Genomic DNA, 17,127 nt, shown 5'->3' with positions numbered 1-17,127 from the left:
GGCAACAAGTAGATGTGTCTGTTCAGGATGAAAGCAGAAAATGAGTTTTGCATCTGGAGAGTAATTTAACAAAACTGTCTTCAGCTGTTTGTGTCACATCTTGGCATTCCTGGTGTCAGTACAGTCTAACATCAGCAATCTGAGTGATGGATGGATGTGCCTTCTTCAGATCCACTGCTGATACCAAACCAGAGGGAACAACCAGTACTCTGGTTAACTTAGTTATACAGCCTTAGAATCATCTAGGTTGGAAAAGAACTCCAAGATAATCAAGTCTAAACACTGACCTAACCTACCAGCTCCCATAAAAGCAAAAACTGCATAGTATTTGAAGACTGAATTATGGCCCTGCAGCTAAGAAATCAGCCACACCGCTCTGCAAGCAAGGGAAGCATGAAGAAGTGCTCGTGGATGCGGGTGAGCAGTGTGTTTCTGTGCCTGAGAGGGCTGCCATAAAGATCAACACAGGTAATTTGCCTGCAAGAAAACTCTAGTGGGGGTTTGGTTCCATATGGAGCAGGAGGCAAGTGATTGCAGGATCCCTACCTCCTGTGTTGCAAAACTGGAAGGGAGCCCAAGACTCGCAGAAGGACAAAGGGACGGTGTTCTGCGTGTAGGCAGTAGAACTACTGTGGGTGTTTTAATCCTTGCTTATGCTGTGGTGTTGCACAAGTCACGTATTAAAAAATGTTCAAGCTTGGTTGCCTTTTGCAGGGCATTTCTTTTGTGGGTGCACAGTTGTGTTTGCAATCAGTGTGCTGAACCCAGAAACTGCTATAAAAATGCTGAGTGGTATGAAAAAATAAATCCCAAATTATAGCAGTGGGAAGACAAAGTGGCGTTGACATGGGCATTTAACAATTTTAGCTTGGATCACTGTGTGTTTTAGTTCCTCTGTTACAATATATATGGTGATTTTAGATTCTGCTGAGTTTGGACCTTAAACCTTAGGGGTCTCTGCGAAGCTGGAGCATGCCAAGGGTTGTTTGTTAGGAACTGCAGGTTAAAGGAGATAAACAGCACGGGGATACGTGGTGATTGTCAAATAGATTAGTATTGGCCCTCATTAAAAAGAATGTGAGCATGCAGTTAGAAATGATGCAATGCGTAGAGTTTTAGATGAGAGTTTCACAGTGCTTATGACAGAAGCTCATTTTGTGCCTTACCGTAATAGCATGGCAGAGTTTCTCAGCATCTTTTTTAATTATTATTGCTCACCCATAAAATACAACTGAGAGTGAAAGCAAAGTTTGCTACCACCCAAAAGGTAGGATTTCATGGGTGCTTTTTCTCTCTTGAAAAAGGTATACAAATTGTTTTCACAAGGAAAAAGCAATCAAGAAATACATAATGGCTTACTTACACCAGACTTAAGGAATGGACATAATCATAGAATCACAGAATCATTAAGGTTGGAAAATGCCTCTAAGATCATCTAGTCCAACCATCCACCGACCACTGATATTCCCCCACTAAACCACGTTCCTCAGTGCCACATCTCCATGGTTCTTGAACACCCGAAGGGACAGTGACTCCGCCAGCTCCTTTGGCAGCCTGTGCCACTGCATCACCACTCTTTCAAAGCAGAAATTCTTCCTAAGCTCATACAGACTTGGAGCAGCTTAGATCCCACAGCATTTGGTTCCCTGAGCAGAAAAGCAGCTTCCATGCAGGGCAAAGGCTTCTCACAGCCCTTTAGGCTCTTTCGCAGTGGGCTGGTTGGACTGCATCTGGCTGTGCACATTCAGAGCCGGCCTTGAGCACAGACAGACAAATCCGTGGGGAGGAGAAAGAAGCTGCAGGGCTCGTTGGGGCACTTAGGGCAGCTCAGACATTCCAGGGATGATATTTTCCTGGAAGCAAAGTACTTCAGTGCTGTGTACCTTAGTACTATATTCCCTGTGGATCTAGGGCCACTCTGTGCTGTGCCAGTTTATCTGAAGTGGACTGAATGAAAATAGATGGATATACACTGGATATATACTGGATAAAAACGTTGTTGTGATAGCTGCCAGTTCAGCAGTCACTTACTGAATTTCTGGAGATCTGGACAACTATGTTAAGTGCTTATGCAAGGACATGTCACAGACAGAGCTCTGTGCATCTGGACGATCTCCCAGATGTGTACCATATAGATTTGGGGGTGTGTGGGCCCTTGTTGCAGAACGCTATGGTGCAAATTCACCTTAACAGATTTCCCAATAAGTTCTCTGGGTAAACATTCCTGCTGTGGCTTTCACTATCTGGACTTTTCCATGCAGCTCTGGAATGTGTTTGGTGACCTGGATAACACAGGCAAAGTGCTTTTGCTTTCAGATGGGGAAAGACTGTGTTTGAGACGTTCCACGTTTGTTAACTCCCATATCCTCTTGGCTCTGTGTTCTCCATCTCCTCGTAGACCAGAAACAAAGCCTCCATTTTCGTCTGTTCTTTTTCAGGTAGCTGCTAGATTTGCAAGTGAGTAAGGGCAAGTTTTATGAATAGCCGTAGAGTAACTTGCATTGGTTTTTTGGAAGTGCTTAAAAAAAAACCATACAACCCACATTTGCAAAAGCTATTGCATATTTTATTACCAGTACAAGTGTGGATCAGGCTGTATGTAGATGTACCGTTCCACACACATACCATTCTGGAATGTGAACACAAAAACGTGTCTGTGCAGACACTTTTACTTAGACCAAGATGAAGAGTTACAAAACGCTATGTGGCAGAACAGTATAATTTTTTCTCTCATTCTTTTATCACTGCCTTTTAATGAATATCAGTAGTCCCATTTCTCTTTCAGCTAGGGTGGTTCAAGCATTGCTACACATTGGGATATTTAAATGGATGTTTTGGGCTTGAGTGATTAATTTGCAAGATGCTGCGTGATTTGAAGCATTAGAATTGCATCATTTACAGCTCTGTGTCAGCCAGAATGCCTGCCTGCTCCATGCAGGGCTGAGGGCAAGGCAGATGTCTCTACTGTCTGTGATTTCATCTGTCTCTGTCCAATGGTTCTTGTGCTACTGTTATGGAAAACAAAGGAAGACAAAAAATAGACTGCACATCTGGCACTGTGAAGTTTTGCAGTCTGAGAATTGCACAGTGTGTACTAAGAAGGGTACCTGTAAGAAGAAAAACTTCACGATCACTTTTAGCACGCACAGCCTGTTAACTCCTTTCCAGTTTCTTAAACAGAAAATCTCCAAAGTAAAGTCATTCTACATACACTAAATGAAGCCTTTCTTCTGATGCAGAAGATGATCCCTTTGAGCAACCCTTGCCTGGGCTTCCCACGTGCTGTCTGCCTGGGAGACAGAGTACACAGGCAAAAGTGGACCTCACCTTGCCAAAGTACCTTGCTCAAGAACACAGCTTGGCTACATTCATCACAGCAATGATATTATCAAATAGAAATGTGTTTATAGCTTTCTGACTTTGAACCTGCAGACTATAACTACTTCTTCCTGTACAGGCCAAACTGTGTGTCAGGTGAGAGAGAAAAGGTGGGAAGAATCATTTTGTGGAGCAGCCTGTCTTAGTAATAATGGGGGAGGTTAGGACAACTATTATGTTAAGGGGGTGTCTCAGTTAAGAATCTTAATGACTTTTTTGACTTATTCTTCACCAACAAGTGCTCTAGCCATGCTGCCCAAGCTGCAGAAAGCAAAGCCTAGGACTGAAAGAATGAAGAACCCTCCAGTGTAGAAGACCATAGTTGAGGCCATCTAAGGAACTTGAAGGTGCACAAGTCCATGGGACCTGATGAGATGTGTCTGTGAATCCTGAGGCAACTAGTGGATCAAGTTGCTAAGCCACTATCCATCCTATTTGAGACACTGGCATAATCCTCATTTTTAAAAATGGAAAAAAGTAAGATGTGGGGAACTACAGGCCAGTCATTCTCACCTTTGTGCCCAGAAGATCAGGTAACATAGAGAAGATCATCTCATCATCAGAGAACAGCGAGGTGATTGGTGAGAGCCAGCATGGCTTCACTAAAGGCAAATTATGCCTGAAAAGTTTGGTGGCCTTCTATGGCAGGGTTACATCAATGGTGGATAAGGGAAGAGCAAGTGATGTCATCTACCTGGACTTGTGCAAAGCATTTGACAGTGTCCAGCACAGCCTCCTAGTCTCTAAACTGGAGAGAAATGGGTTTGAGTGATGGACCACACAATGGATAAGGAATTGGTCACACTTGAAGGCTTGTGGACAACAGCTCGATGTTTAAGGTCTCTTCCAATCCAAACTATTCTATGATTTATGGTTTCAAATGCAATAAATTAATAAATGCAAACAAAAAGTTGGGTGTAAAGTGGAAAGCTCATAATTCAGGACTTAATTTAATATTGCCTTATAAAAGGATAGGATGAAAATGTGATGAGGCAGACTATGCCGTACGTGCATATTGCTTCTACCTTCCTTAAAAGCACCCATGGACGGCAATTTCAGATTAAAAAATACCAGATCTAAAAGATGGCAGTATTTCATATACTGAGGGCTTTGTTTTTTTTGGGTCAGGCACAAAAAGATGTGACTCAATAGGAAAGAATTAGAGATACCTCATGGAGAGACTGCAGACCTCAGAGCATTCTGCTATTTTCACTGTGTTAGTGTAGACATAAGCTCCATGCTTTGTTAGCAGGAATTACAATTGAATGAGATATGCTAGTAAACCTATTTATGGGCATTTTTTGGCTCACTGCACAGGCTCCCTTACAGTTTTTTATTTTGACTTTGTTTGACATTACAGAGATCTACTGTATGGTAAATGTAGGATTAATGACATACTGAAGCATTACAGGATGCTCACAGTGCTTCAGTTTTCTAAAATTATCACAGAATATTACCTGTAGAACAGCTAACACATACTTACTCAGATTTCTCTTCTGGCTAAGATCCATGTTCAGTCAAATATGGAAACTGGCTAACAGCTTACCTTATCCATTTCCTAATGCTCTATGAAGAAGGTCACTTAATATATTGTTCTTTCATCATACTGCCATCTGATTTGATTGAATAGCAGATTCTAGATTATCTTCCTAAATCTTTCAATGTATGTATATTTGTATTCAGTGAAGTAGCCTACAGGTCTCTTGAGTAATCAGAACTTCCAGTGGCAACTCAGAAAGGACAAGAAGAAACAGGGCATTTATTCCTGGGTGTGTCAAAGAGTCTGGTGTGAACGTGGATGAGGAGGGTGTGTTTGCGTGAAGGGAGTCAACCAGCCCTAGAAGCACAGGGTGTGGTTGGGACTGAGACTGTATAACGGGTAGGCTGACATGGTTCATCTGTCCAAACGCAGAGCAGCAAGGCTGAGATGAGTGAATCTCGGTGCTGAATGCACATCCAGAAGTGCAGATGGCTCCACAGACTGGCTCCACGGAAAAGGAAAGGAAACCTGTTTCAGCCTTTCTGCAGCTTTTCACTTGGGATGAGATCAGAATCCACAACGGCCGTGGCCCAAGCAAGGAGCAGTGGCTGGTGATTGACAGGAATGTTTACGACGTCAGCAATTTTTCCAAACGGCACCCTGGAGGCAGCCGGGTTATTGGCCACTATGCTGGACAAGATGCAACGGTAAGATCTAGGGATGGAGTGGAGGAATATGGTTCCAGTGTTGGGACAGGAGAACATGGTTGGACTCCAGTGGAGAACACTTGTAGTGGTTGGCACCATGCTCAGTCAGATAAGGCTGGGTTAGATGGGGCTCTGGGCAGCATGATCTGGTGGGTGGCAACCAACTCACAGCTGGGGTTGGAACTCAGTGATCTTCGAGGTTCCTTCCAACCCAAGCCATTTTGTGAATCTATGATAAGGTAGGGGATGTATCTGTGCTGCTTGTAAAAGTACCTTTTGGGTTACCCTCAAGATCAGAGTTACCTGCTAAGTAAATTATAAAGCTCTGTTCAGGTTCATTACATTAAAATGTAAACAGTGCACACGCATACAGGCTGTTTTGCCACTGGGCATAATGGGGCAGGCTGTCTTCCAAGTACCTGCAAAGTGTTTCTGTTGAAACAGAGTGTAAGGGAAGAGATTGGGAAGTGCGTACTGCTGTTTTAATGTCTGAGTGCTTCCAGATATGATAGAAGCCAAGGATAACCAAAGCTAGAGCAAAGGGGTGAATAAGGAGGAGGTAATGTTAAGAGATAAAGAGGAATTAATTCTGGAGCCAGTGGAGCAAGAAAAGGAAATAACCAAGGTTATTGAAGGTTACTGAAGGTTATTGACCCTATGTTGAAGAAGTGAGTGATGGAAAAGAAGGTCTTGAACAAAAATTCTATTCCGAAGGAGGGGGAGGAAGAATAAATACAACGAAAACAACTGAGAAATCAATAGAATGACATTTGGCTGCAGAAGATGAGAAAACTTTCTACAGATAGTCCATCTGAAAGTAGATCTTCTAGAGACACCTGCAAAAATCTTTGATTTAGAGGATCTCTCTGAGTTGTTCACTGTTGAAAGAGATAATAATTTTTAGGCAGATTTCATAGATTATTTGTTAAAAGTTGATATCGAATTTCTGAACTCTCAGAAGCAAGACCAGGATTAGGACATAAACGTGTGGTGGGGGGAACCCAAATTTAATTCTTGTCATGACAGATTTTCTGACTTCAAGAAAGTTGATTGTCCTTTCTGTTCCTCAGTTTGCAGTTTATAAAGTAGGAGAACGCTTCCGAACTCATGGATCTAAACAGATCAGAGCAGTTATTTTTCACAAACCATTCCTTTCCCTGTCCAAAATTGAGGCAGAAAAATAACTAGTGTTCTTAAGTGAAGGAAAAATCCCTTCTGGGTCTCCTTTTTTCTCTTCTCAAGCCTAAAGAATTTGCCTAAATCCAAGATTTTTTCCAAGCACTCTTGACCAATCTAGAGCTCATTTTAAAGATATGGTGAGAATTATCTTCCTCTATACGTGTTACTTTGCAAATATAGGCTGTACTCTTTGCAGAATGTTACACTCCTGTCAAGTACAGGAAGTGAGGTCCATTGCAGATGATAGTCCTTTAAGGTAATCTCTTGTAAGGTGGTAAAGTAAGGTAAGAGCAGAGAGAACACAGGCTCATAACAGAAAGATTTCCCCAGACCACTGGATCTGGGCAGAATTTCTGATTATTCCCTGTGACAAAGGGCCACGAGATGTCTGTAGAAATCTCATCTGTGCAAAACATCGCTTTTCTCTGACTTGAGTGAAGTGCTCAGAGATGGGCCTTTTCTTGAAGTCAGGCTCAAGGGGAATGCCAAGCTGCACAAGGAGAGTCCCCTTCTTGTCTGGAAGTGTGCAGAAATTTTTGTGTCATGACTAAAAGATCACCTCAGTTTATTGCAGAGAGAAAATCTGCATGGATGTGACTGGTCAGACACTAAGGGTTTTGTAATATTGACTCTTTCTGGAAGATAAAGGAGTACGGTCAGCATCTTAACCTTCCTTCTGGGAAATCCACTGAGGAGATAAGCTGAAGAAGAGCTGTGATTTATCTGGGGCTTCCTGTTTCCTTTATTCCATAGTTTATATTTCCTTTTGAAACAGGTACTATGAATGGTTCTTGAACAAATATGTTTGTGTCACTTGTACTACTCAGTTGCCCAAAATGTCAGTTAGTCTGAAAACAGGCAACTGTAAGTGAAAGCTAGATAGCCCTGTATACGTATATTTCCATTGATATTGCTGTGATAAAGGCAGGGTTTTAACAACATCACTGTATTTTCCTAAGCATGGCAAAGAGACACCTCACTGATGTGTTTTCCTACTCTTGGGTCCCATCTACAGGGCAGGGCTGCTGGCTGAAGCCTTCTAAGGAAGGACTGTGTTGAAAGAAACAGATGAAAGAGAATGTTTCCTTCTGCAAATAGTTTTTCATCAAACACTTTCATACTCATTACCAGCCTCACCCAGATACTTATATGACATCTAGTTTCTTGAAACTTCTCCAGCTTCCTTGGGCCTAGCTCCAACTGATGGCAAAGCACTACAGGAACAACTGAAGGAACAGAGCTCTGAAGGTCTTTGGAAAAGAAAAGGAATCAGGATTATTTATTATATCAGTGCTATGAAAAAAGTAGAGACTTGGCATCTGGTATTTAGCAGTATACTTTTCTTATCCCATTTATCTGTGTATTGATTTGTAGGATGCCTTTGTAGCATTTCACAGTGATAAGGCTCTGGTGAAGAAATACTTGAAGTCTCTGCTGATCGGGGAACTGGCACCAGATCAACCCAGCTTTGAGTCTAACAAAAAGGTGAGTGTCCTGGAAACTAACTGTGAAATGACTTGGGGTCCTGCATGGGAGAAGAAGAAATACAAAAGGAGTAGATACAATTTCTGGAGCAGTATAATTGACATTGTGCCCTAGGCTGGGTGGGTGGATGGGGAGGCAGCTGCCATAGTCATGCATGGAAACATGCAACACTGTGCCAAAAAAGCTAGATCAATACCTGGGTGTGAGGAATGGGCTCCAGAGTACCAGTTCTTCCCATTGTGATGTCTCACTGACACAGCCTGTCAGCAACTTGTTTCGAGTGTCAAAGGAAAGCTGAGGTCTATTGATCTTGTGCTCATTCTTGTGAAGAGACCCCACTGATGAAGTATCTCCACTGACTTAGAATCATAGAATCATAGAATCATCTGAGCTGGAAGTGACTCTTAAAGGCCATCTGTTCCAACATCCCCTGCAATGAACAGGGACTCCTACAGCTAGGTCAGAGTGCTTAGAGCCCCATCCAGCATGAACTTGAAAGTCTCCATGGCCACTTCCATGGCCACTCCAGGATTCCTGGACCTGCTGTATTACACTTTCAAAGTAGCTAGCACATTAACACTTCTTTTACCCACAGAAATCACTTCTAGAAGACTTCCGTGAGCTGCGCTGCACTGTTGAGAAGATGGGACTTCTGAATCCAGATTCCACCTTTTTCTCCCTGATTTTCTTACACCTCCTTGTACTGGATGCTGCATCCTGGCTGACAGTCTGGTACTTTGGGATATCATTAGTGCCCTTCCTTGTTGGCATGGCATTCTTCACCGTTGCTCAGGTAAACTGCTGACAGCAATTCAGTGGTGTGGACATGTTTGTTTCATCCCAGTGGAGAGGATCAATGAAATGTTCATCTTCCAGTCACTGATTTACTTTGTCCTCTTAGATCTAATAAGCTGGCTGAAGACAACAAGCAGTTTTCATTGATTCCAGCAAGCCTAGGTTTGCTGACAACCTGTTCACTCTGACTGGTGTGGCCTTGCGAGGTTAAGTAGGCAGCTTTATAAGACAGGATGGGCTGATCTAATCACTCACTCCAGGCAGAAGAGGGAATGTCTCATTCTCAATTCCATTTCTGGCTCCAAGTTCTGTTTACAGTCTGATGGCTCTGATGTTTGGTCTGTCATGCGCACTAAATCAGACCAGTTTTCTGCTGTGAAGTGCAATGGTGCTCTGGATTTGGAAATTATTACACTTTCTAGATGGTTACTTGGAATTTATATATATTTTCAATGGGAACTAGAGACTTGTATGCTCTAACAATCAAACTCATTGTAATGACATTTTGCTGTACAACAAAATCAATATCTGACATTGAGCAACACTAATGGGCAGTGGTCTGAAAGGAAGTTCTCAGCACTGAGCAGATAGGTCTGCACATAGTCCTTCCTCCCCAGATCAGAGGGAGATGATCTCATGCTATGGCGCTATGAAGACTCCCAGGGGCAAATTAGTATAACGCTGCTATGATTCTGAATCCCTGGCGATCCTTTTGTCTTCTAGATCCAGATGGGCTGGTTCCAACACGATCTGGGGCACTGCTCTGTCTTTAGGAAGCCTAAATGGAACCATCTACTGCAGATCATTGTGATAAATACCCTGAAGGTAATTGCCTTACTGTGAGAATATTCTCTGGGCCTAATCTGGACTGAACAATGAATGGGAGTGACTCTACATTCAGTCAGCATTACCTGTGAGGAAAATACAGTGCAATTGTCAATGTTAGGTTGACAAATAATGATCAGTGATAGAGTTCTAATTTGAATCCCTGGTATTTGGCTTTTCCTGCAGGGGTTACCTGCCAGCTGGTGGAATCATCTGCACAATCAGCACCACGCCAAACCCAACTGCTTCCGCAAGGACCCCGATCTCAATATGCACCCTCTCCTGTTCAGCTTGGGAAAGACACTCTCTGTAGAGGTGGGTATGGAGCTGGAGAGCCTTTGGCATAAAAGACAGAAAGAGGTATAATCACCTGAATTATGGCTTTCTGCCTAAACTTGTAATAACAACTTGAAAAATGGGGAAATGGTTTCAAACTAAAAGAGGAGAAAAATTAGAGTGGATATAAGGAAGAAGTTTTATTACGATGATGGTAGTGAGGCACTGGAACAGGTTGCCCAGAGAGTGTGTGGATGCCCCATCCCTAGAGACCTCCAAGATCAGGCTAGACAGGGATCCAAGCACCCTGATTTAGCTATAGGTGTCGCTGCTCCTTGCAGGAAAGTTGGACTAGATAGCCTTCACGATTCCTTTTCAAATGAAACAATTCTATGATTCTGTAATTTCCAAAGTGTTAGATGGTCTGAGGATCTCACAGTCAGATTGTTCTGACTGCCACACTCCCAGCAGCAGATCTTTGCTGAATGCATCTGCATCAAGGTTCAGGTTCAAGATAGCTCACTTAAGCACCAACCTGGGGCCTGGTTATCATGATGCTTAGGCAGCAAACTCTTAAAATCAGTAGTTACGTTCTCTGTGTTGCTAGAAGAGCAGGGTAAGTACCTCGAAGGCCTTCCAAACAATGAGTCAGTCCATTTGATTAGTCTTAGATGATCTTAGTGATATTGTAGATATTGAGTCAGATGTTCCCTCTGGGTCCTTTTGGTTGTAGGACGTGCTTGGCACCTAAATCCTTCAGCACCAGTGTAGCTGCTATGCACAAAACACAAGCATACAAATTAATTCTTAATCTCCTTTCTCTTCTCTTCTCTTCTCTTCTCTTCTCTTCTCTTCTCTTCTCTTCTCTTCTCTTCTCTTCTCTTCTCTTCTCTTCTCTTCTCTTCTCTTCTCTTCTCTTCTCTTCTCTTCTCTTCTCTTCTCTTCTCTTCTCTTCTCTTCTCTTCTCTTCTCTTCTCTTTTCTCATCTCATAAAAATAAATCCATGAACATAGCCCCCCCTTTTCCCCATGATTTCAGATATCAGGGTAGGTAAGATCTCCTGCCTTTTCTTTCCTCAGCAGTTCTGTATACTCATGGAATGAAGAAATGACCTCTTGCTTAGATAAGCATTCTCTTTAAATAATGCGTCACTCTCCATTAGAGGGTAATAAGCAATGAAATCTTTACAGTGCATGTGGAAAATTCTAGCTCGGCTGTCTCAGGAAGACTCCTGGGAAGAGAGTTTATACAAAGTATTTATTAACAGAAAGCTGTTAGCTGCCTCATGAAAGAATCTAGTCAGTGATCTTCTGAAAGATCTCTCACAGCATTAACTGGGGTGTGCAGTATCTAAAGTTAGGTGCCTATCCCTGTGCTAGTTTGGGTTGGATGGAAGTGAAAGTGCAGGAAACTAGTTCTCATCTCTTCCAGCTTTTGACAGAAATGAGTCAGGCACACTGTGGATGAGCAAATGCATTTCAGTGGTTTCATTTTGATGGATGTCTTCAACCCATATCCCACCTGATACAGAAATTTAGGCGCAGTTTTCTCAGCAAACACATCCTGCATGCATCACCCACTGTTTCCTGTCTCAGTTTTCATACAAATAACCTCTTCCTCCCCAAGCACAGATGGTTTAAGCACTCTGCAGTCAATGTCTGAACATGATTATATTGAATCTTATTGCTATCATTGGAATCTTCCCCTGCAAAATTCAAATGCCTTTTGAGTATTTTTGTTATTGTTGTGTATTTTTGTATCCTTTTATGAGTTTTGGAACTCTCCCTAAAAATTGCTGTGTTCTGGCATCGGCACGTACTGATATCTGGATATGAAGGCTCAAATGAGATGTTTATTTTTCACAGCTTTGGACCTTCAGTGCCTGCTTTTCAAAAGAAAGGCTGGATTAAAAAGATTTAATAGGCAGTTCTTGACATGTTCATTAGATAAGAATAAGTATTTATGAAGGATCTCAGTTCTCCAACTAGGTCATTACAGTGTTCTTTCATTTTTTTTTTTCCAGCTTGGAAAAAAGAAGAAGAAGTTCATGCCTTACAATTATCAGCATAAGTATTTCAGCTGTGAGTATCTCTGCTTTCCTATAGTGCTGTGGCTGGATTGCTCCAAAACTCCAACTTCACCTCCTTCCCAGAGTAATAGTTTGAAAGATATTCCCATTGAAATCACAGCTTCAGAGACAATCACAACACTAGGGAGACCCTAAAATCTCTAAAATTAGGGACATTTCTTCATGTGAGGAGGAACTTGCCCTGACTATGTGATGGTTGGTACAACATAAGTGTTCTTCAGGTGTAAGAGATGGGAAAGAAAATTAAATGGGAAAGAAATGAAGAAGTGAGGGGTTCTGAAATGAAATGAACAGATTATGTGGAGACATGGAAGCTACTGCAAATGGAAACCAGCAATTTTTCCTCTCACTGCAGAGGAGAATATTTCTGAAAGATTTATGTTGCAGTGAAGTAATAAACATCTCTCTGTTTTCGTTCTTTCCTGCAGTATTGGCCCCACTTGCACTTATACCCTTCTTCCAGCTGTCCATATTCTACTTTGCCATCAGGAAGAAAAAGTGGTTGGTAAGCACCAATTGCACTGTCTAGAAATCCTTCAAAAATGTAACCACTTGTACTGCATGTGGTTGAGTTGGAGTTAATTTTCCTCATGGCAGCTCATATAGTGCTGTTTTAGCTTTGTGTTTAAACCAGTGCTGTCACCACACTAATATTTTAGCTATGGCTAAACAGCTTCTGTGCAGTGTCAAGACCTCTGTTTCTCACTCTGCCGTCTGTCAGTGATTAGTGCAGGAGTGTGAGAGGAGGGGACACAACCAGGCAGATGACCCAAACTAACCAAAGAGCTATTCAGTGCCATTAAAAAGTCATGCTCAGCAATAAAAAGGGGAAAGAAGACGTTTAGGGAGATTAGTTATCTTTGGTTTGGGAACTGGCTGGACATCAGTCTACCTCAACCTGTGGGAGGAGGTGAGCGATGGCTTTTGCATCTCTTGTTTCATTGTGTATTTTTTTCTGTCTTCCACATCCAGTTATTAAATAGTTTATATCTTGACCCACTGATCTTCTTGCTTTTACTCTTCCTTTCCTCTTCTCCCATCTCCCAGGGATGGGGAAGTGAGCGAGGAGCTGTGTAGTGCTTAGCTGCCTACTAAGGTTGACTCCTAACACTTCCATGTGGCTATGTCAAATTTCAGCCAAAGTGACTATGACGTTTGGGATAGAAAAGGGGTTTTTTTAGGCTGCTGCAGTAGGAATGCTTATCTCAACAAGTCCAGAGTGAATTTGTCAGGAGATGCTTTCTAACCTCACAGCAGGTAGACAAAAGCTAACAGAAAAGTATGGGACCTAGACAGAGTGGGATTAGATATGTTTTCACAGTGTTTAGTTAGTGATTTTAAAGTTAGTGCTCTGAGAATATTTCAGAGATACACTCAGGAGGCAGAATGATGGCATGGAGCTTACACTTGATAAGTAGAAGATCATAGGAAGAGCATCTTTTATGCTGAAATAAGGTGAAGAAGAGGAAATGAGGGATATCTTCAACAAAGGCGTTGTTATCTTCTTCTTCTTCTTCTTTTTAAACAGGAACTGTTCTTGGTGGTGTTTTACAACATCCGAGTCTGCCTCATGTATATTCCTTTAATGGGATTTAACAATTTCATGGTGTACTACTGGATGTCCAGGTAACACACAGCATACTCAAAGTCCCCATGACTAATATCGGTAAACAATATCGGGTGTCAATGGAAATAAATAAAAAACTCATACTACTTGTATCAGTCAGACTTTACAAAATTAAAGTTTGCTCATAAATAAGTAGTAAGCCAAGAAAATCATTATAAGCTGGGGGTGGAGGGAGGCTGCTCAGGGACCTCTGCAACAACCGATTTAGTGGCTCAAAAGAAAGTTGGAGGGCAATTCCTCGAAAATTTAAGAGGCAAAGGAATGGAATAGAAAATCCTGAATTTTGCAAATGTGCTCTGTAAGATAAGACAAGTCTTACAAGAGGGCTGGGTAGATAGATATTTTAAGGCTATCGCTTTTTTGAGTCTTCTTGGTAACTGCCACTGGAAAGGTCTCAGCCCCTACTCCCTGCCCAGCCCTTGTGTCAGATGTCAAAATCTCTGTTTTAAAGGTAAGTTTGGATGCAATTAGATACATTAAATGTGTTTCTATGTTTATCTGGTCAGGTACTTCGAGAGTACATGGTTTATTTGGGTCTCACAGATGAACCACATTCCAATGCAAATTGATTATGACAAGAACAAAGACTGGGTATCTACTCAGGTGAGAATCTCCTTTCTCCTGTAAGCCGTGGACCTGCAGTTCTCAATTATAGAACGTGGTCCTATCATCCCATAGTATCAGTCAGGACTGTGTGCACGTCAGTGAAAAACCTGTTCTTCCTGAGGCAAGGTCTAGCCAAATTAACCTATATTCCAAGAATCCATTTCAAGCTAGACTTTGTTTAATTCTTCAGGTCAATGAAGGCAATAATTTCTGACACTAGAAGTTGTCTTTTATGCTAGACAAAGGTGATTGCTGGGGTGTAATTATCTAGATTTCCAGAGAAATAAAATCTAAATCATTGTCTTTTTTCCTCCCAGCTCCACGCAACATGTAATGTGAACCAATCTTTGTTCAATGACTGGTTCACCGGGCACTTGAATTTCCAAATTGAGCACCAGTAAGTATGGCTACGGGGGGAAGCATGGTAATAATGGGGACTTAAAAGTGAGAAAGTCTGTGCTCTCTCAAATAAAACTACATTCATCAGAAAATCTTTTGCTCTCATTCTGGGAGATGGCTGGGAAATAATATGAACAGTGGGTACAGGGCATTTTGCAAGCCAAGCCTCACTATAACTGTACGTCATTCAATTCTGCAGCCTTTTTCCCACAATGCCTCGACACAACTACCAGAAAGCAGCTCCTTTGGTGAAAGCCCTTTGTGATAAGCACGGCATTGAGTATAAAAGCAAGACTTTACTCAGAGCTTTTGTAGATATTTTGAAGTAAGTATCAACATATGTAGAAGCACTCTTTCTGTAATGGAAGCTGAATAGTGTCTCCTCATAAATGACGTTTTAACTTTCTGTTCTTGTAGCTCACTGAAAGAGTCAGGGGAACACTGGCTTGAAGCCTATCTGCATGGATAGATGCTGGCAGCTCTTGAAGGGAACTTCTTCACCAGACAACTGCTGCAAAGAGTCAGCACAGACCAACAGAGTGTTTGTGGCTTCTGGCATAGGAACTTGGGAGCTGGGTGAAGCTAATTGCAGTGAGAATGATGGGTGGGGAAGTGGATTAAAGATATATATTTTTTTCATTGTTCTGAACCACGATATCTCTATTTTTTGCTGCTCTCAACCTCAGCATTCAGAGCCATGACAAACTGGGGCTTTAAATTTGGAAGTCGTAGCTCTTGAATCAGCTGGGTCAATTTACTGTGTAGGTGGGGCTTAAAACACCTCAACTCCTTCCTTACGGGAGAAGTTTAAATAGCAGTTCTTGGTATTTTTGGCCTAATGGCTCAGTGAAAATGGAATTAGATAAAGCAAACTGCAGGAAGACAAAATACATTAGGATGGGAGGGCCTTCATGGGATATTCCAGGGTGGGTAAGTATGCAAAGAACAAGATGGCCTGCAGTATGTTGTCATCTCGTGATCATATGTACGCCACTTTCTCTTACTAGTTAACTGAAGTGTTATAACTTGTGCTGTTCATGAAATGTATGGGGAAGTAGATAACTGGATGCTCCATTTTACTTCTCTAAGAGCTAGTTTGAATATGTTCCAAAAAGTCTGTATAGTATGTGTAATTTATATGTATAAATATATATATTTAATTGTGTGCTGTCTGATATGCTTTCTAATCTGATGTGTTATGCGTCTTTGCTGATGTTAGACTACTTTTAAAACTTTTAATTTCAGTAGACCAACTTTGAATGAGACTTAGAAACATAGGCATTGGGAGTGGGTCCAGATCACAAGGATTTGTAGGGTTCTATTACATTTATTGACTTTTACATGTATTATTTTTCCCTCTAAATACCTTCCAGTGATTTCAAGGACATATGAGTATTTACATGCATGAGCCATTAGGCAACTAAGTACATTTGTGGCTCCATTCCTGTATCCAGAAAAACAATTAAATCATACCTAATTCTGTAATTTCATGCAGTCCTCTCTGGCCCTTACAATTTTTTCCCTCCATTTCAGCATCCCAAAGAACTAACTCTTACAGGTTTTGTGTTTGTAAGCTGTTTGGCCCCTCCAAGAAGGAGGAGAAGGACCCAGCCCCTCCGTACTTAGGGTTCTGCAAAGCTTATGCTAGTGGATGGCGTAATGAACACCCATGTACATGACATAGTAGGTCTCTTTAGGAAGAGTACATGACCTCTGATTAATGTGGCTGATCTTGATTTAATTAATTCATTTTTTTAATATGAATTATAACAAATTTAGTTCCTTATGAGACAGTTGAGCCTAACTAGCAAAACCTGAATTGTATTGTATTCACCTAAATGTCCTAAAACTGTGAATGTATTCTGCAGTGCCAAGTAAATATGCAATTTGCCTATAAGAGCAAAGACCAAGTGGAAGAAAAGTGGTTCTTTTCCTCTGCCATTCACACCCAGAACTCTATGCCCGAGACTTTCAGTGGGCAAACCACTCAGAGAAGGAAAATGGGGAAGACCTTAAAGTGAAATATTATTGTGGATGACCAGACACATCTGCAACCCACTGATGATTAAATTACATGCATTACAAACTTCAGACAACAGCAGTCCTCTTCTAAGTAACAAATATTATCAAACTCGTAAGGTAAAGATCCCAAGAAGGATTTTGGACGTAAATTTCTTCCTTGCTTTTTTAAATTTTATTAATTTTTCTGTTTTAAGAGCATTGGCTTTATTTATAACTTATGCGTGTATGTGCAGGTGTAGTAACACTGCTCTGGTTATTT

The 17,127-nt window shown here is 41.6% G+C and overlaps 2 protein-coding genes across 2 annotated transcripts in view; both read left to right on the top strand.

Moving 5' to 3' along the window:
* Window positions 1–5,278: 5,278 nt before the first annotated feature.
* Window positions 5,279–16,021, top strand: LOC428851 (fatty acid desaturase 1-like). The gene is made up of 12 exons (XM_426408.8): window positions 5,279–5,565; window positions 8,119–8,229; window positions 8,825–9,022; window positions 9,748–9,849; window positions 10,036–10,164; window positions 12,149–12,206; window positions 12,643–12,719; window positions 13,743–13,840; window positions 14,348–14,444; window positions 14,765–14,844; window positions 15,046–15,171; window positions 15,264–16,021. Exons 1-12 carry the CDS (start codon window positions 5,347–5,349, stop codon window positions 15,313–15,315), a joined length of 1,347 nt encoding a protein of 448 aa, XP_426408.3. The 5' UTR covers window positions 5,279–5,346; the 3' UTR covers window positions 15,316–16,021.
* Window positions 15,627–17,127, top strand: part of LOC423119 (fatty acid desaturase 1-like) — a 39,826-nt gene continuing 38,325 nt past the window's right edge. Inside the window, exon 1 of the mRNA XM_046942362.1 lies at window positions 15,627–15,776. Coding sequence (XP_046798318.1) covers window positions 15,699–15,776 — 78 coding nt within the window. The 5' untranslated portion in view covers window positions 15,627–15,698. The remainder of the gene's footprint in view (window positions 15,777–17,127) is intronic.

This window comes from Gallus gallus, chromosome 5 (genome assembly GCF_016699485.2).
Source record: "Gallus gallus isolate bGalGal1 chromosome 5, bGalGal1.mat.broiler.GRCg7b, whole genome shotgun sequence".
Taxonomy (NCBI): Eukaryota; Metazoa; Chordata; class Aves; order Galliformes; family Phasianidae; genus Gallus; species Gallus gallus.
This window is presented reverse-complemented; position numbering and strand designations above follow the sequence as displayed.